The sequence below is a fragment of the Acanthochromis polyacanthus genome, chromosome 5 (genome assembly GCF_021347895.1).
Source record: "Acanthochromis polyacanthus isolate Apoly-LR-REF ecotype Palm Island chromosome 5, KAUST_Apoly_ChrSc, whole genome shotgun sequence".
NCBI classification, from domain to species: domain Eukaryota; kingdom Metazoa; phylum Chordata; class Actinopteri; family Pomacentridae; genus Acanthochromis; species Acanthochromis polyacanthus.
This window is the reverse complement of record NC_067117.1, coordinates 21718257-21745632: the sequence shown is the minus strand read 5'-3', so window position 1 is coordinate 21745632 and position 27376 is coordinate 21718257. Positions and strand designations below refer to the sequence as shown.

Genomic DNA, 27376 nt, shown 5'->3' with positions numbered 1-27376 from the left:
GAAACAAGAATAAATGTGCTGATTAATTGCATTTTTCTTCATGTAGAACTGCATCCACACATTTACCTTATAGCAAACAAAACTCTTAACCTCACTGTAAATAGGAGTCAGTCGAATGTGTGCACACTTCTGCTCTTAAATCACAGTGAATCTTTGACAAAGCTATTTTGTCGTAGAAAATGCAGGCCATTTTGTTTGTCATGACCAAATATGCACCAAGTGTGTTTGTGTTTGTGCATATGTGCGCATCTCATCCTGTGTGAAGCCCCTGGGCCTCGGCATTAATGCAAATATGGTTCATATGTTTTGGATGATGTTCAAAGCAGCACCTGGGGGCAGAAGGCTGTGGAATTTCTGTCTTTTTTTAAACTCTTTGTCTCTGCAGTATTTTCTGTAATATACATTATTCACCATTCCCTTTATTTGCTGTATAATATGATGCTTACAGGTTTAATTTTTCAGCGATCGTTAAGTCAAGTGGAAACCTTACAGGCTCAAAGTTAAAGATGTTTGTGATTTCTGTAAATTATGCCATCGTCACACAGGGGTTTATTTCATAAGCGATAAGTATGGGTGCATCTGTATTGTGTCACTTGGTATTAATCAAAGCTTATCGCCATGTCTCCCCTTTTCTTGACCCTATCTCGCTCTTATATTACCTTATCCTCTCTGTCTGTCTTCCCTCCCCTCTCCACTTTCCTGCTGATCTTTACTTTTTGTCCCGCATCCTGTTTTCTATTCTTACGTCTCCTGTAATTCATTCCCCCTGTGCTGCATTCCTTCCTCCTCATCCTCCATTCGCTCGTCTCTCCCTCCACCGTCCTGAAGTCATATCAACAGGAAGACCCAGTATGAAAACCCAATGCTGGAGGCTAAAAGGCGCAGGCAGCTGGAACAGCAGCAGCCTCAGCAGCCTCAGCCCCAAAGCCAGCAGCCACCTGAAGGTGAGCGCTACATCCGAGGTTCGTTCACAAGCCCCCTCGAGGGCGTCATTTCCTTTCTTTCTATTCATGTGTGTGAATGAAGTGCCTGCATATATATGTTTGCAAGTGTGACTGTATTTGTCTCTGCCAATTACTGCTACAGTACTACTTGATGTTGCCTGCTACTGCCTTATGATTTGCTAAGTGCTCCTCCATAAAGGCATAACTATGATTTGCGGCTGTACAACGCGGCCTTTTTGGAGTTAATTTCTGTTTCTGTGCTACCTTTGTATCCTTGTTTTTGCTAATAACTTGAAAGCTTTTTTTTTCCTAAGGTGATGACAGGTAAGTCCGACTTCTGCTGAAAGTGATCAGCCTGCTAAAAAGAGGCCCCTTCCTAATTTGTGTCACCTAAAAAAGCACTAAGTGATGCTACAAGTATTAACACTAACAATGTAGCACTCTTCAAAAGACTTCATCTAAGTGAGCTGCCCAAACACAGCCAATAGGTAATCTTAGGTTGCACCTGTTTCCTGCCTTAGACTTTATACATTCACAAGATGCCCCATAGAGAAATTAATTGTAAATGAAGGCCAGCCCACGAGGGAATTCTCCTATCATGCTCCACCTTCTGCTAATTCAGCAGAAAACATTAGATTCACCTCGATTGCCTGCTGACTTTTCTCGCATCTGAAAGCTGCGGCTCTCTTCAAAAAGCTCCCTTCATGCAGAGTTTTTACCTATTTTTTTCACGTCTGCATTGATTCCATCTCTCTGTCGAGAATATTAATGAAGGCTGCAGTCTGATCTGTGCTGTGATGTTGTAACAAGGTGATTAATCAAAGGCGGTGGCCAACATAAAGAAATCGGTTGCTCTGTATTCAGGCGCCTCCATTGTTATTCGATAGAGAGACAAGAAACGGTGTTAAAGATCATGTGGCCTGTTTAAATTGGGCTTCTTATTGAAGCTCAGTAATGAGATTTGAGACTGTAGTGCAGGTTTCACATTTTTTTTGAACCACTTCCCTTCACTTGTTGCTCAGCACTTCTTCCATCAGCCTCACAGGGCCTAAACTGGCTTTGTCCCAAACACACGACACAGTAGGTCACATTATCCGAGGGCCCTTAACTCATGTTACTTCTATGAGTAGGAGAGTAGGTGCACCTGTCTAGACTCCAGCTAGAGAATATGTGCCTCTTGCTGTTGCAGAATGGATTGAGGACTCAACATTGGCAGGGGCTCCATTGGCCAACTATGCTGCCAACCACCAGGAAACCTACAGGGACCCTCAGACAGGTCCAACGGTGCCCAATGCGATGGGACAGAAACGTAAGTTCTCATCTGCAGAATTAAAATCCACAACCTAATGAACTCTTAACTTCTCCGTTTCTGTGCTGTAGAAAAAGCAATGCATTTTGAGTCAAACAAAATTCAGCTCTGTATCTGTGTAGATTCTCAGTCATCCAGGTGATGGTAGTCCTAAGAGCTTCAGCAGAAAGCAGCAGGACTTCTCTTTTCATTGCTTGAAGACATTTCACCTCTCATCCTAAAGGCTCCTTCAAGCCAGAATTGAAGAAGCCTTTTGGATGAGAGGTGAGACGTCAAGAACCAAACAGTACGGCCTAGCTGCCTTCTACAGAAGCTCTTAGGATTCTCACCGTGTAGTTTTTTTGTCCTGTGTAGGTGCTCTGGGCCAAGTCTGAGGTTTCATGATGGCGGATGAGTTATGGATTGACACTGTAAAGCTGCTCTCTGTAGAAGTCATGTCATAAGTAATAATCAGCTCATATGTTATGTACAGTGGACTACATTTAGCCCTAGAGAGCACTCCATACAGTTTATATTTTAGTGATGACATCTCGAATGTGACTCAGCCGCAACAGTTTTATTTTGTAAATGTGCTCTCCATGCGTTCATTGTGGCTACATGTGGATTCTCATGAAACATCTGCCATGTCACTCCATTTTCTGGATCAAATAATGGCCTGATTTCACTCATCATTTAGCGATGCACACACCTACAAACACAGTGTCTAGCCGTTACAGTGGGTTGCCTTCTCCTGGTTGCCAGCTCCTTTTATACCAGCCTCCCACTAGCAGCTTGTCTAATTAGCGCAGCCATGGCAGAGAATTAACTGCCTCACCCTGTCTCTCTCTCATACTCTCCCTTGCTGCTCTGTCGGCCGCCTTTTCCTTTTCCCTAATGATCTCTTTATTTTATAGCTCACATTTTGCTGTCTCGCTGGCTTTTGTCTTGTCTCCCGCCACTCTCTGCTTTGCTTCAGTTGTTGGTACTGTCCATCTTTCTCTCCCCCTGCTCCCCCTCTGACTCTTGCTGACTGACTGTCCTAGCCCCTTGATATTCCTCCAGAGAAAGACGTCATTTGAAATCTCTTTATCTAACTGCCGGCTTTCATGTTTCTTCTGCTTCCTGGTCTTTTCTTGCATCTCTGGATCCCTTGTGGATAAAGCCGCCATATCAGCTCACAGTTTTGTTACATCTCGCCTGTTCTGAAAAATGCTATTCAAAGGCAGTGCGCTCGAACGCTCTCACACACACACCGCAAACAGCAGAAACGCAAGGATGCAAACTGACTCCAAGGGTAATGCATTTTTCATTGAATGCATAAGCTGTAGCTCTGCTATAACCTAATGTAGTACTGCAGGTCACTAAGCACACATTCCTCCATGATCCGCTCTCGTTAATGTGCACTCCCTTCATCATCTTCTCCCTGCTTTCCTTCACCTCTGCCAACATCTACTTATTCATTTGTGTGAAACGTATGAAACAATGTGGAGGAAGTAATTTTCTTTTAATAGACAATTAGAGCTCAGCTTGTGTCTGTATTCATCTGTTCTCCATTTCTCAACGGTGTAGAATACCTCACTGCGTTTCTTGATTCAGACTCCCATCTCAAATATTTCTCCATTTCATTGTTGATGCCAGATAATGAGGTAGAGAATACAAGAAGAAAGAAATGACTGGAATTAGGCTGAGATCACAGCGTTTGAGCAGTTTCTCTCTCTCTTTTTTTTTTTAAGGTGGACATGAATGCTGTTTGATTACTGCGTGAATTAAACCCTCACTACTAGTGCTGAATGATACAGATGTCCTGTTGGCAGATGAGATTTCAGAAGCTGTTTACAAAGCAGAGCCCTCTCCCATGCCAGCATGTTTAAGGATGTCATTGGTGCTTGATGAGATATTGAGAAAGCCACTGCGTGCTCGCCAAATAAATAAGCTGCATTTGTATCATTTGCTTTTCATCATTTTAAATTCAAAAGTACCTTTTTGTGGGTTCCTTTTAAGCATTAGTGCCCCTTGTGCTCGTACTTCTTAATGGTGGCTTTGATCTATGCTTTTGATTTCAAGCGCTTTTAAGTCATCAATATTGCCTCAGTCAGGACAGTATCAATATTTAATCATTTACAAGCATCTTATATCAGAGTTTTTTCTTCCCGACAATGTTGCCATGCATCAAGAGTTTAAATGTAGTTGCCAAATATGTCCACTCCATGAGGTTACACTAATGGGATGCTTGGGATTTGGTTGATTCCTTTATCTAATTAGTACATGTATTATAATCCGCCCATTCTGATTCATGTTGTGTCATCTGGGTAATCAGCAAACATCCGCCAATAGTAATTATCCCTGCTTTACTTGGTTGCACTGATCAGATGCTCACAGGGATGAAGAGTAGCTGTGTGTTTATGTTAATGATGGGTGATGCTGTGTTTGTACCGAACAGGATTTAGACCATAAAGCGAAAGAATCTCTCAAAAGCCCAGATAAGGTATATTTAGTCGGAACAGTTTAGGCGCTGAAGGCCTGCACACACTAAATTCAGTGCTGCTTAACTGAGTTTGTGCTGTTACGTTGGTGTGATCAAAGTGTCTGTGTGTTCAGGAGGAAAGCCTTTCTTTACTCGGAACCGATCTGAACTGAAGGGGACTTTCATCAATACCAAACTGAAGAAGAGTCGCCGGGGATTTGGTTTTACTGTTGTAGGAGGCGACGAGCCGGATGAGTTCCTGCAGATAAAGAGCCTGGTCCTAGATGGACCTGCCGCCCTTGATGGCAAAATGGAGACGGGTTGGTGTACTGATTTTATAAGTTTACAAAGACAGAAGACTGCTTCAGTTAGATTTTCTGAATTCTTATTTTATAAATAAAGATGAAAGTGTATGTTGGCTCGGATACAAGCTACCAAATAAAAGAGCTTTAGCAGAAGAATATTCAAGCTTGGTTTCTGTTTTTGTTTTCTAAGGTGACGTGATCGTGAGTGTTAATGACACCTGTGTGCTGGGCTACACTCATGCCCAAGTTGTGAAGATCTTCCAGTCCATCCCAATTGGTTCCATGGTCAACTTGGAGCTGTGCCGTGGCTACCCACTGCCTTTTGACCCCGATGACCCCAACACCAGCCTGGTTACCTCAGTGGCTATTCTCGACAACAAAGAGCCCATCATTGTCAACGGCCAGGAGGCCTCTAACAGCTACGACTCGCCGTCCAGCCACGGCAGCCAGAATAACAACAGCGTCCCGACCAATGGCGGGGCTCCCCTCAACGGCCTCCCCCGACCCCACAGCCCCTCCACAGAGGTGGCTTCCGATACCTCTTCTCAGCACGGCTACCCCAGCGATGTGGTCACCCTGGCCTCATCCATTGCAACACAACCTGAGCTCATCACTGTACACATGGAGAAAGGAGACAAGGGCTTCGGCTTCACTATTGCCGACAGTCCCGGAGGCGGAGGGCAGAGAGTGAAGCAGATCGTGGACTACCCTCGCTGCCGCGGCCTCAGGGAGGGCGACATTATCGTGGAAGTGAACAAGAGAAATGTGCAGAGCATGTCACACAACCAGGTGGTCGACCTGCTCAGTAAGTGTCCCAAAGGCAGTGAGGTCACCATGCTGGTGCAGAGAGGTGAGTGAAAGGCCAGTCTTTCCTTCTATTCATTTGTGGTGTCGGTAAATTTGTCATTTGTACTGTAACTCGTTTAAGCAGATGGAGGTGAGGAAGATTTAGGGAACAGCTGTCAAGTTTTGTGACTGCTTCTGATTTATTTTCCCATATGTTGAAGTATTGCAAAACAAAGCAATCCTTTCCCATGAATCTGACGCTGTTGACTAAAAATAATAGACTTCTGCCTTGCAGGCTGTTGCCGCTCGCAGAGAGCTCTTTTATTGACACACATATTTATTTATTCATGCAAATAGAGGGTGGAAGGGAAAATAAGAGATTGCAAAGAAGGCAAGATAGAAGGATAATTATGGTAAGGAAGGAGAAAAGGAGCCGCAGAGGAAGTTGAAATAACATTTGAGGACAAGCAATGAGAGATTGAGGTGTTTACACTGAATGGCATTGACCGTCAGTCAAAGTTGTCCTGAAATGGAAAGAGGGCAGAAGAGGGGAAGTGAAAAGGGTAAATGGAGGAACTATGAAAAGAACAGTAAATACAGGAGACAAACTCAGGTTTAGATGGTGTTTTATGTCAAAGAGTGAATACTCTTCCTCCTCCTTTTTTTTTAGTCTGTCTCATACCCAGCTTCACTCTCTGCCCAGGCTTTTTGCACTCTGCTGTTTCTGTCTGCTGTGTTTACTTGCTGACATGTTTTGGTTATTTCGGGCCATTCATGCACTGGTAAAGCAAGTTAAAGGCAGCTACTTTAAAGATGCCGCCAATTGTGCTGGTATGCTTTTTATCCACCCACCTGGATATCTGACTTGGTTACAGCTGAGCTGTGTCACATTTTTGCCCTTAACGTAAATTTTCAGTGATAGTTGGTCAGTGTCAGTGCTGTAGCAACTGTGAATGCTTCTATTCAGTGTGCAACACACAGCTTTTGTAATGGCGTCTGATTGAAAATCACTGTTACACAGAAGCACTAAATGGAAACAAAGCAACTGTGAATGGAGGATAAAACTGAAATGATTGAATTTTGGTATTTTCCCTCCAATCCCCCTCAGACTCACAGACCTCCAGAGCTCTAAACGCCCTGTGTGATACAAGTAATTGGACCGTTTTCTCTGTCAGAGTGTCCCAAGCTTGCTTTAGGGCTTATTAATTCCTGTAACTAAAAGGTTTTGTGAATGTGTGTGTGCTGTACACACATGTAGTTTATCTCCTCAGTGGGGTTAAGTGCTCCGAACTGTCAGGGGAAATTGGTCAGATGAATGGCGACCAAGTTGCATTGCAGCCACACATTGACTCTGCGACTTTCTTTCTTTTTCTCTACGTGTTACTCCGTTTCAACTCATGTCTCCATCTTTTTTCCTTCATTCTGATTCAGACTTTCTTTGTCTGGCTTCTTGACAAACAGTCATGCGGTTTCACTCCCCCTCTCTGGCTTTTGTTAATGACTAGCATTTCTTCATTGTGTCAGTGTACACAAGCCCTTAAAGTGATACGGCCTCATCATGAGCAGCGGCTTAATAGACTGTCGATAAAAGAGGAAGCAGTTTAGCTCAGTGTCTGTAAATGTAGCCACTGGATTTGGTAGTGGACAAACAGAGAAGAGTCTGACAGGAGGAATGATGCTGACAGAAACACATGTACATTTTGAATATTGACAACGCATACAGAACATTTTAAATGAACAAGCGTTTCTAAATGTATTTTCTGTTTTCATCATGCTTATTTGGTTGTTTACGTGTTTGCATGTCTGGTCTCATGCAGATTAATAATAGAACAGTCTGCAGACTGCTCCTCTCCCTTTTGCACATTTTCGTACAAATTCCTGGTGATGAAGTGCTTGATGATTCCAACATCACACACATTACTTCTATCAGAATAATTAGTGAGCCAAAGTACAAATTGGACGAGTGTAGTGTCTCTTCCTTTACACATTGGTCCTGAACACTTTTTATCCCCCGCTGGCCGTAGGCACGGAGGGGGATATTGGCGTGGGCACGTCCGTCCGTACGTACATCCGTACGTATGTCCACATTTCGTTTCCGGAGCATATCTCAGAGACTACTTGAGGGATTTCATTCATATTGCACCCAGGCCATCTCTATATAGTATACAGCCATGGCCATAAGTTTGGACACAGCATGACTTACTATGTCTGTTTTGATGTCTATTACAGAACATAACTAATATTTTTTGACAGCACCAGTTTAATTAGTCAACAAATCAACAAGGGATATAATATTATCAATAAATTCCAACAATTGGAACAACTTTGTTCCCAAAACATAATATTAGAAGAAAATAACAAAAAAAATGCAGTACTTTCACAACCGAATTTGGTAAGAATAACAAAATGACACCAAACTCTTTTGATGTTTTTTTAAATATGAAACTTAATATAGTTCTCAGGAGTTGTGTACTGTATTGTAAGTGACAATTTTGTGGTATTTTCTAAGATTCACAAGGGTCATGGTACTTATGGCCATGGCTGTAGATGTGCCTTTTGGGGTGCATGGCCTTGACCTGATTTTCAAGGTCATTGTGAGGCACTTCAAATATTTTTAGATTCTGTTTCTGGAGCATATGTCAGAAACTACCTGAAGGATTTCATGCATATTGCACCCACACCACCTGTCCACAATGTAGATCTGCCTTTTTTGGTGTATGACCTTGACCTGATTGTTTTTATTGTAGTGAAGATGTATCATTTTGTAGGTGTATCGTCCAGTATATATTATTATTTCTTGCACTTAGAGGCACTATATATAAGGCGGGGGATGTTTTAAGCGAAGCGTGTTTATTGTTGCTGTTGTTGTTGAATTAAATCATAGCCTTATCAAGCAATATTTTATGCTGATTGGAAGAAAAAGGATTTTGCACAAATGATGTTGAAATTCCTCAAAGCAAGGCACCAAAAACAGTATCTTTTGAGTATCAGTGGCAGAATTTGTGCTGGTTTTAATTTAACTTGAATTGGTCCCCAGAACCTGGAATTGGATTCAGCATGTGAGAGATGCATGAATTTTAAATTTTTCTCTGTGTGAAACAGCCAAAATTGGTTTGGTCAGTTTTTCTATTGTGCAATTTCTGTTTCTGTTTCAATCAGTCCATCTATCATTTCGTCCTGAGATTCCTAAAGTTGGGGTCAGAACCCCATGGAGGGTCACAAGATGAATTTTACAGATCAAATAAGATTTAAACATGTTTAGAAATGGAATGTCTTTTCCATTAATGCTACCAAATATGTAAAAATTGTTGAAATTAATGGAGCATCATGCAAAAAATAAATAAATTCATTAATTACACCCAGAATTAACTTGCTCTGCTCCAAGCGTAGTGCCAGCCCTGCTGATTATTTGAGTGTGACAGCGAAATAAAAGAAAAGTCACAAATTTTTCACATGACAGAAACAAGGTGGGATTCTGCTACTTACACACTATGTACACACAAACATTACCTGGCAGTAGTTATTCAGTACTATGGTTTATGCATGGAGATTACTTCAACTTCTGCATTCTGCTACTAACCAACATTAAATTACTATAAAATAGTATTTTTGTGGTTCGGCTGTTGTGTTCCTTTGTGTTGCTGTTATGCCCATGCTTGAATAGGCCTATTAGAGCGTGTCTGCTGCTGTGTATAACTCTTGTATGCATCTACTACCTCCGGGGATAGTGGGGGTTGCACGTCTCTCGTACAGTTATTTTTTTGGGTCGGGGGATAAAAAGTTTGGGAACTCGGGATTTAGGCTATAAAAGAGAAAAAGGCAAAATGCATCAGGGTCTCCTTGTGGTAAAGTGTCTTCAGATGCCTTGCTTTAGATGTCTAAAATCTCAATATATTTAGTTCTTATGCAGACAGACATAAAGCAGCAAATTCTCACAGTAGAGGAGCTGGGGCAAGTGAATGATTCAGTAAATGTCTTCAGTTTCATTGATCAATTTTTTGATGATTAACTCCTCAACTAATTGATCAAAGTCCCTCTCCAGTCATTGACCCAACCCTTATAAACTCCTCTCTGTGTATCAAAATGACATATTTAGACGTTTTCCTGTGGAAATAATCCCTTCCCATCTTAAAATGACTAACTGGTAACTCCACAGCATTCATTCATTTGTTTTAGCTCCTACTTTAATCACCAATACAGTTTATACGCTTTGGGCGAATAATAAATCTTTTAGATAGCCTATATGTAGTGTTAAAGATGAATTAGAAATAGTTTCAAATGTTTCTTAGAGCTGAATAAATTAAAGAAAAGGAACAGCTTCAAGGGTTACCTTTCCTCCATCAAAAGCTTATTGACATCCAGTGTGTGTGTGTGTATGTATGTATATATATCGGTGTTTATTCCTTCCTCCTACACATTTCCCATCCCTCAGCTTCCTCCTGCCGCACTCACACGTCACCGTTCGCATGTCGCATGGATTGCAAACGTACACACACTCACAGCTATACTCATGAGAACATCAACTGAGGTTCTAGTCACGGTGCCTTAATTACTCTCCCACTCGTTCTCTCTTCACTGCTGTCTCACTTTGAATCACTCCAGCACTAGCAGCAAAGCACACTGGCCTCTAATTGGGGTCCTGATGTCAGCTTTACTTATAATACACATACATCTTTTTTCTCTTATGTGCTCTCTTTTGCTCTCACTCTCCTTCCATCCATCAAAAAGTCTCTTCTTGCTTGAGCAAATGCTGCTTGCACGCACACATACATACATATGCATTCAGAGTCAGTCTCAACATCCATGCATCCATTTACAGATTAGAGGCAGAAGGACCCCGGTTCGGTCTTAATTGGCGAAGATCCACCCCATCCATCCCAGTTTTTCTGTTTCCCCCCTCTGACAGTATGTAGATTCACACCTGCTCGCCCACACGAAGATGGGAGTCAATCCCCGAGGACCGACACATGAAGAAACACTCGTTAAGGCGGCTGTGTGCAACAGTATGCCCTCTCGGCCCCCTCCCACTGTTTCTCTCGCAGTGTGTGAGAACATGCGCAGTCCAGCTTGGGTGAAATCTGAATGTGTGTTTTCATCCCACACTAGCGACATTGTGCTGAATTTTTTTGGGGGGGAGGGGTGAAACTGCGATTCTCGACAAAGATGTGAATCTCATTTTAGTTTCTGTGTCTGAGTGACCTACATTAGTTATGAATGATCTTTTTGGACCCACTTTGGCTCAAATAATAGATACATTAGAGGAGCCGTCCACAGGTCAGTGTCTGGTTGTGACACTGTTTCACAGGTTAAACACACAGGAAACTGTGGTTTAAGGCTTTTTTTGTACTCTGAGCATTTCCTATAAGCACGCAGGAATGATTTATTGCTTCAATCAGGTCTGTGTTTTGTGATACATAGTGCTTTCATTTGTCTAATTACTCTGCTCTAATGGGCTCATTTTCGCCTGCCTGTCTTCCCCTGCCCTCACTGATGCACTGGCATAATTCATTTTGGCCCCTGATGTCTTCCCATCGCAGAGATGCTGATTTCCTTTCCCCAATTTCCTTTGAAAAGGTGCTACACAGTCCTTAGGGATGCACACAGCTGCTGTACAGCATTTTGACAGTGAAAACTTGTTTAGGTGTAAAACTTCTGAAACACGGCCTCTCAATAGCCCAGCAGCTCGTCATTAGTCAGCTGTAGAAAAATGAAGCCTATTTGTCTCAGCGTGAACGTAGAGTCGTGCTCTTTTTTCATTTATTTGTTTTTTTTGCTTGTTTGTAAGGCCGGACAGGTGCTGCAATGAATGCAAGGTCATTTGTGCTTGGCTGCAGTAACTGCTTGGAGCAAAGTGCAGGGAAGGATGCATGGCTGCAGAGGGGAAAAGAAGGGTGGATGGAAGGATGTCAGTGGATCGGAGAGATGATGAAAGAGCAGCATGGAAACCCCCATGATGCTCTGCTCTCTGACCACCCTTCCCGCTCCACCCAACTTCATGACTCATCAATCAACAGCGACACATTAGTCCCTGCTGGGCAATCAGGCCTCACACTCCTCTACTCTCTCAGTGAGATATGGGCCTTTTTTCTCCTCCCACGTAGTCCAGCGGACGCACAGATGGCAGGTTACATTACTAAAATGGACAAGAGGTGTTCAACTATTCCACAAATGTCAGCGTATTTGATGAACCCCTTGCCTACACAGTTAATTTCCTTATCTCCTTTGAATTAGCAAGGAGCCAAATACCCAAAGACATGACCTCAGATTACGTGCACGGCTCTTGGAAAACTCTTAATAGCATTCATGGCATTAGAGCAAGGTGCTGTTTGGCCTCTTATTTATGTTTGTTTGAATGTCCCCTCATTGCTTTTAAGTGGAGTTTGAAGGCGATTTATTGTACCCTTGAAGACGGACTGGAGGGTGAAATGTTTGCCTTTGTTTTTTTTTTGTTTTTTTTTTCATGGACATGCAGCTTAAAGAGGGTACAAACACCAAGTAGATCACTGCCACCATAGATAGCTCTTATTGGCAAAATGGTGGGCAAGTGCACAGACGGCTTGTAAATGCTTCCTGTCAAAAAGCACTCCACGGATCAGTGTTCTTCGAGGACACACACACACTGATAGGCACAAACACAATTACGTGAACCTACACAACCCATATAAACAAACTCCCAGTTACTGGCATGCACATTCATAAGGTTCGCTTAATGTGGACAGTCTCAAACACACCCATTAGTAAGAGATAAACGCTGATGATGGGTCCCTGCGCAGACCAAAGCAGGAAATCAATTCACTGTATGGGCAGGAAGTCTTGTATTTTTTGCCCACTTCGCATTAAAAATTCTGCTGACTGAACGTTCCAGTGGCACCATAACGAACAGCATTGCAGTCCGTAAAGGCAATGATGGCAGGGTGGGGGGTGGGGGGGTGGGGTAGTGGTTTGGCTATTGGGTGCCCACCATTCACCTCTGCTCATTTCTGAGCTTGCTGGAGGCTTGAGTCAGTGAATTGCTGCTTGTTGCACAGGGACGAGGTGGGCCTCTCTCTCCCCCGACCCCAACCAATCTCCCATGTCTTCACACCTCTGTAGCCATTGGAGGACTCGTAAATCTCCACCATTTCACCATCTTTTGTTTCCATGACAATGCTCTGCAGATATTCTGCGCTGGGGTCTCCTCTGGGTGAATGTGTGCATTCGTGGGAGGAGGGGCTTTCACCCCTTGCCTTTTTTTTTTCTCGAAGCCACAAATGGCAAACAGATTTTTCCGTTTTTTGTCGATTGAACAAAGCCGTCACAACACATTTTTCTCCCCTTTTTAAATGCATAGTCTCCCTGGTCGTCTTTGCTACTATTTAGCCACATTGGTGTGTTCCAGCTCTTTCATTTAAATTGACTGTCTGCACACACATACACGCATAGGGGTAGCGAAATGAAGCCGTACTCTGCAGGGCTGTCACATCCAGGCTGCTGATACACACAGCTGATAGGAGCGTTTCACTCCTTCACTGTACAGCGCAGAGCAGCTCACCACAACAACCGTTGCTTGGAGACCGTCTGTCACTTCCCCACGGTCACCAGGCACTGTCGCCACGGTGACAGATGGACCTGCCTGTTGGAAGCCATCACTCCTAGCCGAGATCTACCAGCACGTACACATACACACGCAACTGTGGACAGACAAAATAATCTGCTTAGTAATGGCTTCCGTTTAGTGTATGCTGTGCTGCCAGGTTGGTGCAACAGTTCCTACCCGTCTTGTCAGATCTTTTCAGCAGAATACAATTAAATCCACACCAAGGTCCCTTTGGCAGCAAATTCTGCTGAATCCATCCTTTCCTGTGCACCGATCTTAACTCAGGGTGTTTGATATGTATAATAGCAGTTCTTACATCACACCTTACGCCGCCGCACAAGCATGCATCGTCTTCACACACCCAGACTGCTGTCGCACAAAGAGAAACAAGTCATGCTTGCAAAGATGTGCGTTTTCTTTCCCCCTCAGGCAGTGAAATAAGACAGTTATTCTGTCAAGCTCAATGAAAAAAAATAAAAAATCCACTGCGATCCTCTAATATAAAGGATACTTCATTATTTGTTCTTTCTTGGAAATCATAATATTCTGTTGAAATATCATTGATCATAAAAGCGGCATATTATACAAATTTAGCGCCCGGTAGGTCGACTATTCACTCTTCCGAAAGCAGTTTCTGTCCCATATTTTATGATTTAGTAAGTATAATAAACAGTAAAATGAGCGGGAGGCCCCACAGCAGTTCCTGGTCCATTATATGAGAGCTGGAGGGTAGCACAGAGGATTTAGCCAAGCTCTCTCACTCAGGCTGTCAGTAGGCAGGCCAGTCTAGATCACCCACCTGTCCTAAACCGCTCTTTCCTCCCTGTTGTGTGTAATTAGGGCTGGAGGTTGGCCCAAACAGCCACAATACCTTTTGATCTGAGAGCTTCAAACGCACTCTGGTGCTGCACACACAGACACCAAACACTGCTGAACCACGTCTGCCTGCAAATGTGATGTTGACCTCTGTACAGTTTTGTTGTCCCTATTTTTATTCTAAATGATCTCAGCTATTATTTTTTGAATAGATTAATTGTGTCGTCTATAAAACATTTCAAAATGGTGACAGAGAATCTCAGGACATCTTTATATTGCATTTTTTACCAGCCTAGACCAACATATTTTGAGATTTCCCTCGCATTTTTAAAGCTGATTGTGGAAAATGCTCATAAATGGGGATCTGTGTTGTTTAACATGGAAGCGTTCTCAATTTTCAGGTGAAATAGAGAATGTACTGTACATTGTAAGCTTCTGAATTAACCCATAACTGAGTCTGCTCATTATTTGCCTGGGTGTGTCCATTCTCTGTATCCGTGTATCTGACAGCAAGAGCAGATCAGTTTCAGCAAACACATGAAGGATAATCAAACGCTATTCTGACACTCTGACTGGCAGCATCCTGGAGAGAATACCTTTAGTGTATGTGTCTTATTTAGGGGGATTTGCTATGTGCCTCTGGATGAATGATTCCTATGGATTTTGGAAAAAGTTGAAAAGGCGAAAAGAGATGGGGGGAGGAGGGGGAGGCAGCAAGGAGAGAAGAAAAAAAAACTGCAGACGCAACACAGTTGGAGCTGTCAGTTGTGAATGAACCCAGATGTCAGGGAGATAAAGAAGACAAGAGTGTGTGCGTGTAAAAGATCTTATCCTCTCAGTTTCCCTAAAGGATTGACACACAATAGTGGTCCATTTTTTTCAGATGAAACACCGCCCAGTCTCACTCCCACTTTACGTGTTACATACATGCATCTGTCGTACGTCAGAGGTGTGTGTGTGGTTCATACCTATTATTGTTGTCATAAATACCACAGAGGTAAATAAAAACCACGAGCCCTGCATTTTTTCTTTGTTTCACGCGTTCAGTCTCCCGCTCTCATTTCCATAACTTCATACAACTGTTTGTTTCATGCAGAGCTGAGGGAGGGAGGAATCACAGGAGGGGGAGAGGGCAGTGATGTGCTTGAGGAGCAAATTTCCCTGGTTAGATACAGGCTGTGTTAGCATTTTAGTAATCCGTCACTCGTTTCTTTTTTTTTTAATGCCTGTGTGTGTGCTTGTCTTTGATAATGATATTTCTGCAATGATATTTCCTGGATACTGCTCACTCACGCAGAAACAAGTCTGTCATACCTTAAGCACACTTTGATTTGTGTTGGGGAGTGCTGCATGAAGCCATCTGATGCCTGCCTGTGCGTGCGTGTGTGTGTGCAGCTGCATGGATGTTTACCAGCATATGGGGGTGGGAGGGAGACCGAGATGGAGCGTAGAGAGGAAGAGGGAGGGAGGGATGGTGATGATGCTGAGGGAAGAAAAGGGAGGGAGGACAGTGTGCAGTGAGGTGAGAGAGAGAGAAAGAGAGAGAGAGAGAACGAGGTGGGGAAAAAAAGGAAAAGGCAGCAGGAAAGGGAGAGACCAAGGAGGACGCGCCAACTGCCTATAGATGCTGGAGCCTTCGACAGCGGAGCGCGGCGCTCAGCGGACACAGGAAGATGGTCTCAGTAAGAGGGGAACTGACGGTTGCCTATAATTTAATGTTCAGTATCTTGGACTCCTTCTCCATGGGTAATGCTACGGCCAAGAACTCCAGAGCAAAGCTCGCTTTTTTTTCCTCCTCTTTACTCCTCTCTCGTTATTCTCTGGCTTAGTTTTTCCTCTTCAGGATTCTGTCCTTTTCCTTCGCAACTCTCACTTTCCTTCCTCACTCACTGACATGCGTGCGCTGCCGTCGGGTAGCCAGGGTCTAGTGAACCCTCGGGGCTGGCCCCGCTCTTCCGCTGCACCAGTCAAGCCAAACGCTGGCCGCGGCAGTGATGCAGATAGATAGCGCTGCCTGCCCCCCCTCTTCCTCCTCCTCCCTCTCCTCCTCCTCCTCCTCCTTCTTCTTCTTCTTCTTCTTCTCCTCCTCCTCCTCCTCAAACGCCAGCCGTGGATGGGCGAGCAAGGGAACTAAGCAGGGAAAGAGAGGAAAGGAGGGAGAAGGAGATGAGGGATAGATGAGCACTGTTGTGACATTCTTTGGGAGTCTGCACTGTGTATTTTTCCAATTTTTTTTTTTTTTACTTTTTTTGAATTCACCCTTTTATCTGAACGTGGACTTTATACTATAATTCCTGTGGTAACCTTCTCCCTTTTTTCTTTTTTCCCCCCCTCCTCTGTCTGGTTTCACAGGAGTGGCACCTGCAAAGAAGAGCCCTAAACTGGTAAGTGTGTATTTTCTTATAATTTTTTCTTTTTCCATTCATCCATCCATCCATCCATCCATCCATCCACTCCTCTCTCCTTCTTATGTGCGTCTTTCTGAGGAGTATTCACTACTCACTTTCCCGTGCCTCCCCTCTGCTCCCTCGCCTCTACCTCCCCTCTGTACGGTGTAACTTGTGCTGATGTTGTGGGTCTGTTTGTAGACATGGGATGCTGTGCTGTGCGGGGGTGGATCCCTGTAGCTTCACATCAGGGCCCCCCTCTTCCTTCTTCCCTCCCTCCCTCTCCCCCCCTCCCCCCTCTGGCGGGGGATGGGACGAGGGGGCTTTGATGCACCGCGTGAGCTGGGTTGCTAACACGCTGATGATCGCATCGCGCTGGGTGCTAAGTTTGCAGTGTGAGAGTTGAATGTATGATCAGAGCTGGGAGACGGCCTCACCCTGCAACGTCTGTATTAATAGAAGGGACTCTGCTGACTGTGTCTAACTGAACATGTATTTGTCAATTTTGTTTTGCAGGATGATTTTGAGCTGGCTCCTCCATACAGAGATTACACTAGGAGGGTATGTGATGTCATTTAGATGGGGGTGAAAGTTTTTTGGGGAATGAGGTGTTTGTGGTGCTGGTGCTGGGTAGATAATGGTGATGCAATTCTGATAGCGGATGATGGAGGTGATGGATAAACTGAGAGCGTTAATGCACATAGAATGCATGATGCTTTTCGGTTGTACGAGGCTGTTCATGTGCAACAGAAACAAACTGATGACTGCTGATGCTGTGATGCATCGAGGAGTGAATCAGAGTTTGGCCTGTTGGTGGCAAAGCAGGACTCAGCTAAAGGAAGCAGCAAGGGTTTGTTTTCATTGCCCCACCTCCCCCATCTCCCTCCCCCATCCCCATCTTCTGTCTCCTTAATAAGTTATTGGAGCAGGAGAAACCAATGTATTAGGCCAGTCCCGGAGCACAGAGGGAGAACACAATGACTGCAGAAGGTCAAATCTAATAGATCCATCAAGAACAAGAGATTTGTTTTCATTTGAAAGGGGAGTAGGATTTGGACTTTGTGCACATCAAAGTGAGAGAAAAACAAGAAAAAATGCTGCCTCGTTGAGGCACCATTTTGTTTGGTGGAATCAAAGTGACCCCAAAAAAATCATTCTGCGGTCAGGGGGAAACATCGGTCCTGAGGTCTGACTTTAGTACTTAACAAGACCTGCATTTCTCATTAATTCTGTGACTCCATTGATTTGCAGTTCACCACAGAACCCAGTGAGGTTTCACTCGCAACACCAGCAGAGTGAGCATTCCAGCCGAAGCCACAGATCTGACTTAATATTTGCTAAAGCGTCAAGCTTCTTTTATGCCTAACAAGGATGATGAATATAAACATGAATTGCAGAGGTGTAGGAGACTGATTTGGGGCGTAATGAGTCTGAATTTATTGAAGACATGGCTGCACTTTGAAGGCCAAACACTTTGATATTTGAGAACAGATGAGCCACTTGCCTCCGCCCCTTCCTGGTGTATTTTTGTCCACCACATCCGGAGTAATGTAAGGTCACGTGACGTGAAGAGACTGAACTGCTGTCATTTTCTCTTACTGTCTTAAAATATCTGCCTTTCTTTCTAATTCGCTGCCGGTAACCCTTTCACTTCACTAGTTTCTGTTTGAAATCTTTGCAGCGGTGCAAAATCTGCAGACTAATGCCGAAGACGCGACCCTCAAGAAAGATGCCATGAGAAGGATGATGAAAAGGATTTTTACTTGAAGTTGCAGTGTACTTGCACTTGAGCTCAGATTTCTATGTGCTTTACCCTTCTCAAACATCTCAAATCGTTGAGCAGGTGCTTAAGTGCCCATGTTATTGAGGGGCCAGTGGCAATTTATGGGGAGTTTTACATTTCTGCCTTCACAAGTAAAATCCTCCCTTCGTTTTAAACCCCACGAGTGCTCTATTCACTGTGAATATCTCTCCATATGCAGCAGGAGATGCAGTTCCTTGTTAATACATTCCACTCTGTTAAACAAAAGGAATAGGCAATGTACCCTCGTAAGTTGAGCCACGGTGTGTTTCTCCTATAGTCGAATGACTTAATCATGAGAAACTATTGAGGTCTTTTTTCTCTCCCTTTGTTAGCTAAAAGAATTCTCTGAATAAAACGGCTTGATTATTCTTTCTGTTGAATACGGTAGCAACACAACAATGGTTGACATTATACTCTTAGAATGTGCTTCCTTTTGCCCCAAGGAGAAGCAGTCTTTAATCTTTTTGAACTCTAATCCAAAACTCTTCTGTATTCATCTTCATCTTCCCTGTTTCTCCTCTCACAAACCGCAGCCCCGATTCCTGTTTTCTTTTCTGCTGCTGAGCATGCAGTAACTTTTTCTTATGTTGTTGCCTGTACCTGAGAGTTCATTTCTGAGTTCATCTTTCACGCTATTCAAACAGCTGACTTGAAATAGTCAAATGATATTGATCCACTGTACTTCTCCCACAGCAGTTGTCAAGGAAGGACAGTCAGAACAGCTCCCAGCATAGCGTTTCCAGCCACCGGAGCGCCCACACAGACTCGCCCATGCACCCGTCCCTGGCGCCCCCTCTCAGCGAGAGCAGCGCTCCCCCGCCTCCCTCGCAGCCCTTGCCAGGCCTCCCATCTCAGGACTCCCCAGCAGATGGGACCATCCAGAGAAAACCGGACCCCTTTAAGATCTGGGCCCAGTCCAGGAGCATGTATGAAAGTAGGCGTAAGTATATACATATTTGGTGGCGGTTGGATGAGGGCTGCATGGGGTGTTGGCTCGGTGGAGACCCGTGGTGTGTTTAGATGATACTGCACTTTTTGGAGCAAGATTTGTGCATGTAAGTAACAAAAGCAACAATAATCTGACCTTTTCTTGTGCTTATGACTGGTCTTTGGAAAGGGACATGGTCTCTTTTTGGTGCTTGGGAGACATATGTTGATTTACTCTCGAATATACACTTGCCAGGTACACCAAAGTAAAACTGTTGTAGTCTAATACAACAACCATACATGTAATCCTACTTTCTTGAAAGTTACAGATCAGTCGCTGTTGCATTAGACTTGGTTTTAGCTTGGTGTACCTAATAAACTGGCAACTGTAAATAAGTATTGCATGCATGAAACAAGACAGAAGCAATTTAGGTTATAATGTAGATTTTCATTCAGTTATCCATTAGCTATACCCGCATTATCCTTTAGAGGGTCAAAGGGGGTTGGAGCGTATCCCAGCGGACATTAGCCTTGGACAGGTCACCAGTCTATCACAGGACTAACAGAGAGACAGACAACCGTACACGCTCACACTCTCACCGAGGGCTGATTTAGAATTAACAGTTAGCCTACCATGCATGTCTTTGAAGCTAAGGCACCCTCAGAAAACGCAATTGAACTGGCTTTGTTCAGAGTAGTCCTTACACTTCTGCTTGTTCAGCAAGATATGAAGTGACAATTACTAACATTCAGCTTTAAAACTGGTTGTTGAATTTATCTTACCTTGTACAAATTCAGTATTGCTGTTTGTCCTTGTTCCATTTCTGTGTGCTAAGCTAAGCTAATCATCTGCTCACTCAAGCTTCCCATTTAGCATACAGACATGAGAGTGGTGTCAATATTCCCTTGTGATTCTACAAGAAGAAGAGTTAGACTATTAAAGCATTTTTCAGAGCGGTAAAAGCATATTGATCACTTTTTCGTTAAAGGTGCAACGGCATTTTAATTAGGTCTGAGCTAGTAACATTTCTGATTGGTGGATAGGTACATAAAAATTAAGTATGGCATGTTTTGGGGCGTGTGAAGTTATCTGGGGAAGGCTTTTTTCATATTTCAGCACTGTTGTTCCAAAAATATCACAAAGACACAATTTACATCACAAAATTACAAAAAAAAATACCTTTCTCATTCACTTTGTTCTACAAATTAACGTCTATTGCACTCTGATATGTCCATAAAACTAGAATTTTATTGAAATGAAGACAGATTCTGTAACAGGTCGGATTAACAAGAATGTATATAGTCCAGGTTTTGACAAACGTTGACAGGAGCAAAACTTCAGGTTTTTGCTTCCAGCTCTTAGTAGGAATCTTTTGTCTTAATTTGTTAAATACTTTCAGAATCAAACAGCAGCAGGATCCAAATGAGAGTCTCCAAAACAAGAGAGTTGAGCACATTAATTACTTATAAATTATCCCAGACATGGACACTGGCTTGGTTGGGATGTAACGGTGCCCAGGTCACATATTCTACTTTTTTACACCTCAGACAGGTGAGTTGTTGAATACAGATTCACAATTTATCTACTCCAGTTGAATCATTTGATACAAAGTAGCCATCAGCTGTCAGGATACTTACATTTTACTTTAAGTTAAAGTCTGATCTGTTTACTGAAAGTCAAGCTTTTTAATACTAAGATTTTCTTCTGTATTTTGGAAATTTGTAGTAGTGTGTGTGGCAACTTCCCATGAGAACATACACAATGTGACCTAATCAGTAAAGTTACGACTAAAATATGGCAGTAGGTAGCTGTGCAACAACAAAAACACATTTTAAGTTGCTGTTGTTGGACCTGAACATGGACATAATCTTCAGTGTTTAGGAAATCATAAATAAAAAACTATGCTGCTGGTAATTTGGACAGTTTGATAAGCTGCTATTATTCTTATGTTTGTTATTATGCATTATGCATCACTCCGTGTACTGTCCAGTCTGGCGTGTGTGACAAATAGCACGCATACACTGCGTCTCTCTCCATCACTGTGGTGGGAACGTGTGAATGAAGCCGTGCAGAACACTGACATTAAAAGTGACCTATGTCTGAATGACAGAATGCTGTCACTTAAACAGATTGATGAAGCCAGCAATGTAACGTATCCCAAGCCTGAAAAGGGCTTTAGATTTTATTGTCAGTTGTGACCAGCATTACAAGCATAAATATCCCACATGTTCTCGATCCTGTCCTTTAACATCTACTAGATGCTACTTTTGTCCAATTGCCACACTAGTGCCATTGACACACTTTTACACTAGACTTCCCCTAAGAGGCACATAGCATATAATTAGCAGCAACAGCAGAGTGGATGTCGGTGGATTGCGTAACCTCCACTACCCTCCCACCACCCTAATTGGGAGAGTTCCAATTAAAAAGAGTAAGCCTCAGATCCACTGTCAGACAAGTTCAAAAACAAAGGAGATGGGGGGGGAAAAACAGCAGTCTGCACGGAGTGAAAATTTTGAAGTATTGTATCACTTTTCCAGACGTCACTTGTCAAGGATATTCATTATTTGCATGCCTGTGAAGAAGAATGTGAGAAGAAGAGCTGCAAGTAGTGTAGACACCTGTTGGAAAGCTGCTGAGAACAGCTGAGAGGACAACAGTGTTTGATTTAAAAGGGAAATAAGAAACCAAGACCAAGAGGGAGAATGTGTCGACGTTCTGCTCTAATGTGATGGAATCTCAATAGGATTTTTTCTAAATTGTCACTTTGCTCTGTGCAAATGGAAAGACAAGTAAAGAGAGCACAAAAGGACAATGAAGAGAGAAACAATGAAAATATATAAATGAAATGGGAAAGAGAAATATTAGAATCAAAGAGAGGACAAGTCTTGACAGAAGAGGGGATTCTTAGATGTAGCAAAGTTAAGGGAAGCAACCAGAATGACAGAGAGGACAGTTGACCTGTACCAGCAGGTGCAAATCCTCTGCTTCCTCACGCTGCATTGAGCTCTCGTCCTGAAATCCCTCAGTATTCACCCCAAAAGGCTCAGGCCTTGGCTACAGCAGAGACATTTCTCTATGCAGCATTCATGGTAATGAAAAGTTCTGCTGAGATCAAGGTCTTTAAAAACGCCATGTGGTGAACAATTTCCATTTGCAAAAGAAAGTCCTCCAAAAACCTCTCACAGCATTAATGTGGTCTAAAAAAACCAAGGCCAGGGATGGTAGGAGACTCGCTCGTGCTTTATTGGACTTCATTTTGATTATTGCTGGGTTTAAAGATGTCCCCTGTTTAATTTCTTCACTGTTTGAACCGTCCATGCTCTTTATTTGCAGTCCTCACTCATATCTCTGCATGGGCCAGTCTATCTTTGTAAAATATTGATCCATTTATGCCTCGGTCGCCTCACGGTTGGGGATCACTTATGGATCTACTAATCGACAGGAGCAGGGCGTCCAATTGACCCTCCTGAATGTAGGTGCAGATTGCGACAGTTAGCCTTTGACTCTTCCTCTTCCAGTTCCTCCACAGTAACGTTGTGATAGATTGGAAGAGATGGCTGCGCTCCGCGGGGATTTCAACTGTTGACTGAAGGAACAGATTGGAAGCAGACTGCTTATGCTTTCTGCCACCCTGCCGCCTCTTAGGGGCTTTAGCGGCCCTGGCACCGGCAGTCTGCACTGGAGGGAAAAGAAAATCTCCCCAAGAGTTTGCTCAGAGCTGCATGTTTGTCAACTCCCATAGCACAGCTCTGACCATACAAATACATGCACATACATATATGTGAAATGCCATACTCATGCTTAAAGCCCTGAAGCTCCTGTGTGCACTGGGATAAGGCCACACACATGAGCTCTCACTCCTCTCCGCAGGCTCCTGCTATAGTCCCCTGAGGGCCCCCCGGTCTCCACTGCTACATGAACCATGAGCTGTCAGTCGCTGCAGTGCAATGCCTCCTTTATAACACAGCACCTTTCCAGTGACGAGCGCACACACTTGCTTCTGTCTCTTGTGGGTGTGAGTGAACTGTGAACTAGCCATACTCTGTTCAATAATATATAGCCTCGTCCAGAATGTGTTAACGCGTCCGTCAGATGGGATCCAGCAGAAGCCACAGTGGAAATGGATGCATCGCATGTCACACTCACTTCATAAAAGAAACAGTGTAGTCCACTCCAATATGCCCGTGAGAACGTCACTGAGAGTGTTTAAAAGCTTAACGAAAGTATGCTATTTTTGGACATCAGAAGGGAGTTTTGGCCAGATTATTTCTAATTATGGATACCAGTGAATGAGAAGGCTCAGAATTCAGTTTTTTTCATCGCCTGTCTTGATTTTGATAGTTTATTTAAGCTCTATACTTATGCTCCTAACCCAAAATAGATCTTTTGTAATCTTTTGATGGATCAGTTGTTTGTTCTTTATTTCTAGTTCTACCGTAGTGACAAAGCCTAAAACAGTCGAGAGGACAGTTATTTGCATGTTGACATAAGCAAGCAGACAATTTGATTCCCTGTAGGTGCGTCCATTACACCGTCTGCATAAATTTTGCCTGAGGGATTTAAACTAAATGTCTCATCGCATGCTACTATTGGGTTCTTGTTGTACCGGTGCAGGGACAGGGAGTCCCCAGGGATGACTGTATGCAGAAATGTTAATGGTAGTTTGTTGATTTCACAGTTCCAGACTTCCAGGAGCAGGACATTTTCCTGTGGAGGAAGGACACAGGGTTCGGCTTCAGGATCCTCGGAGGCAATGAGCCAGGAGAGCCTGTAAGTCTCTCTAAAAACTCTTTCTTTTTTCCATCTCTCCAAGCAGAAATATCTCCAGTGTGCTTTTCAATTTCCTCACTTTTCACTCTATATTTGTGTGAAATGTAGAAACCCCAACCGACAAGATTCAGTGACTTAAATGACGAGAAGAGTGATATTCTCACCACTAGTCGGAGCAGCATCTTTAGGGTTTTCTCCCCCAGATCTGGCTTTCTTATTTATCTTCCTCCTGCATGTAGTTCAGAGCTTATGTGGTGGATTCAGTCAAGCTCGTATCAGTGATTTCTACAACACAGTTTCACTTTGATCTGGCCAATGTAGCCGCAATCAGTCCAAGAAAAAGAAAGAAAAACAACTCTCTCTCTCTCTCTCTCTCTCTCTCTCTCTCGCTCACACACACGCACACACACACAAGCCATTTCTTTTTTCCATTTTTTAAAGAGTCAGTGTTGTTTGTTCTTGTTCACTGGCCAGGACTGCGTTTTTTTTTTCTTGAAGGAAAAAACCTAATGATTTACTTTAGAGCTTGGCTTGAGTTACGGTGGCAGTTTGGAGAGAAAAGTGAAGATGTAAAACTGAGGTTTAAGTTGTAGCAGGCATTTACTGCATGCCAAATTTATGGCTCCTGTGAAAAATGAGACATTTTTGTATGGAGTAAACTTTAATTTATAAAGAAACACATTTGTTAATGCATTATTTGAGCTCTTTTCTTACGTGTGATGTAAAAACGTGTTACGCACACCTGTTCATTTTTGCCCCTTTTTAATGTTCATCTGTGAGAGTCTCATTCGTCTGCCCTGTCCGTCTTTCAGATATACATTGGCCACATAGTGAAGTACGGTGCGGCAGATGAGGACGGACGCCTGCGATCTGGTGATGAGCTGATATGCGTGGATGGCACGGCTGTAGTGGGGAAATCGCACCAACTCGTGGTGCAACTGATGCAGCAGGCTGCCAAGCAGGGCCACGTCAACCTCACTGTGCGACGCAAAACCAGCTACGCCGGTAAGCATAAAGTGGGTCAGGAAGAGGAAGCAGCTTAGCCGTTTAAAGACCTGCTGACAGGTCTGAAAGAGGTTTAATATGTTTCTGCTGGATGAAGTTCAAAAACTTGTTCAAGGCTCACAAATTATGGCAAATTCATTAAATACACAAGGCAAGAGTGGGAAAAGAGGGCCAATAAATGATTTTCTTGACACAGAACAAATAGTTTAACTTACAACTGCAAGGAAAGTTGGTTGCCAAGAAGCTGGTGGTTTTCAGCCTGTCGCCTGCCGCTAATCATCTAACTGCTCAAAACATTTAAAGCTGACGTACTGTTAAAGAAACTAAAAATCACCATTGCCTTGTTTGTAAGAGAGTTTTTTTTATGATCAATTACACATACACTGTATTTCTTGTGGCTTCTTCGGGGTAAAAGTCCTTCTTCCTTTTAACATTTTAATGTTTATTGTGAGCAGTAGGTGGATGTTCTGTCTATAATAGTGGTAACTTAACCCTCTGAACTCCAAGAAATTTCTGACCAAGTCCTGCATCTCTATGGAAACAGCACACCCATGACTAGACATAGGGAGAACTCAAACATTTCCTTTGCACAATATAAATGTTTGTTTATTTTACAAAAAATTTAAAAAAAAATCTTCCTGTACAACATTTTTTCTAGTGTCCTAAGTGTTCCCAATACTAAAGAAAATGTCACTCTTCTTACTATATATATTTTTCCACGTTTTTGTTTTTTTTTTACATTTTTTGGTGTATTGGTGTGTCTTCTCTCTGCTCTGTGTAACAGCCTGCAGTTCAGCCAATTTTAGCCAAATATTCCCAGATTTTTTTGTCATGTGATCGTTGAATCAGAGTTAAATCAGTAGCGGCTTTTCAGTTGCACAGGGGAGTGCAGATTTTTTTGTGTGTGTTTTACAGAATCTGGTCAAAGCAAGAAGTTTACTTTTGCTCTTTTGTTTACAATGAGACAAATGAGACATGCAGAATGAAGTGATTCTGGCGAAATATAAAGATTTTAAGCTCAGATCTGGTTACGTTTCGAGTAGTTACAAGACTGTCGTTAAGTTGAAAAACGGATAATTCTTCTCGTTCTTACAGTTCCTAACTCTGAAAAATAGTGTGATTTTGTTTTCTTTCTTTTTTTAAACAAAAAGCATGCATTTTAAACCCACTGATGTGTTTGGGGTTCAGAGTTAACAAGTTTTTTCTCTTATTGTGATAAAGAAAGGGGTCAAATAAAAAGAAATGCAACTTTAAAATGACAAAAAAAACAACCTGTAGTAGTTCTTCCTGTGAGCATATTTTCCCTGTCAGATTGGTTCAATATAATTACAGTTGTCATATTTAATCAAATAAGTAATTGCGTATTCATATCAGCAGTGTATTTTATTGTTTAATGAATCTAATTTGCGAACAAACTCAGATTGTGTTTGATTGCATTATGATATTACAGCCCCTGATGCTGCAATACAACCGTATTCAGTTGCACTCTGTACGTTACAGCACAGAGAGCCGCATTTATTTTAATCATAGTTCCATCAGCAGCCCGGGGCCCTGCTTACTACATGCAGAGGCTCCGTCTTCGGTACAAGGCTGGATGTGGAGGCGCTCAGCTGCTACCACAAGCAGACACCCTCGGCCCTATCGCTGCCTTCACAGCGCTCGGCTCCACTCTGCTCCTCAGCAAGCGATAAAGAAAGACCCATAAATATGATGGAGAGGGTGGTCAACCTTCGGCCCAACGACAGCGGCCAGACATTAATGCATTGCTGCTCCCCGTCTGCCTCAGAGCGTCGACAATATGAGGCGCCTTCCTCGCGCAGCTGTACAGGAAATGAAATGTGGAATGAAATGTCCAGATACAACAGGCAGCCCATGCCTTCAGTTCATCTTTTGTTCGAAACCGATCACAAAAGAGATTGCTGAAGGGGCCCTTCTCCCCAAGCTGTCTTGCCGGCTTTTTCCTTTTTGTTATCATAACAAGATAAACTAGCTGTGGTGGGAGAGAAAAATGTCTTTGTTTCTTTACGTTTTTTTATTACTCAGATTCTACAGATGATGTAACATTTAGCTGCGATGTCATATCTTGACAGTTTTGTTTTAATGTTTTCTCACCTAATTATGCATCAGTTTTCGTTTTTCTACACCGTTGCCTCCCTACGCCTCTTACATAACAGCGATTGGCCTAATTTTCATCAGCTTGTCTTCATTTCCCTCTTGATCTTTTGGTGTTGTCTCGGGCATCTGTTCAGGCTCACCTTCATGTTTGCAATTTGTTCCTCTTTTTCCTTCATAAATCTCCT

At 43.0% G+C, this 27376-nt stretch overlaps 1 protein-coding gene across 1 annotated transcript in view; it reads left to right on the top strand.

Annotated features, from left to right (window-relative positions):
- Window positions 1–27376, top strand: part of magi1b (membrane associated guanylate kinase, WW and PDZ domain containing 1b) — a 161771-nt gene that overhangs the window by 119491 nt on the left and 14904 nt on the right. Inside the window, 8 exon segments of the mRNA XM_051948779.1 lie at window positions 829–962; window positions 2134–2253; window positions 4831–5016; window positions 5192–5851; window positions 16532–16563; window positions 19067–19310; window positions 23980–24071; window positions 24884–25076. Of these exon segments, the coding sequence (XP_051804739.1) occupies window positions 829–962; window positions 2134–2253; window positions 4831–5016; window positions 5192–5851; window positions 16532–16563; window positions 19067–19310; window positions 23980–24071; window positions 24884–25076 (1661 nt within the window).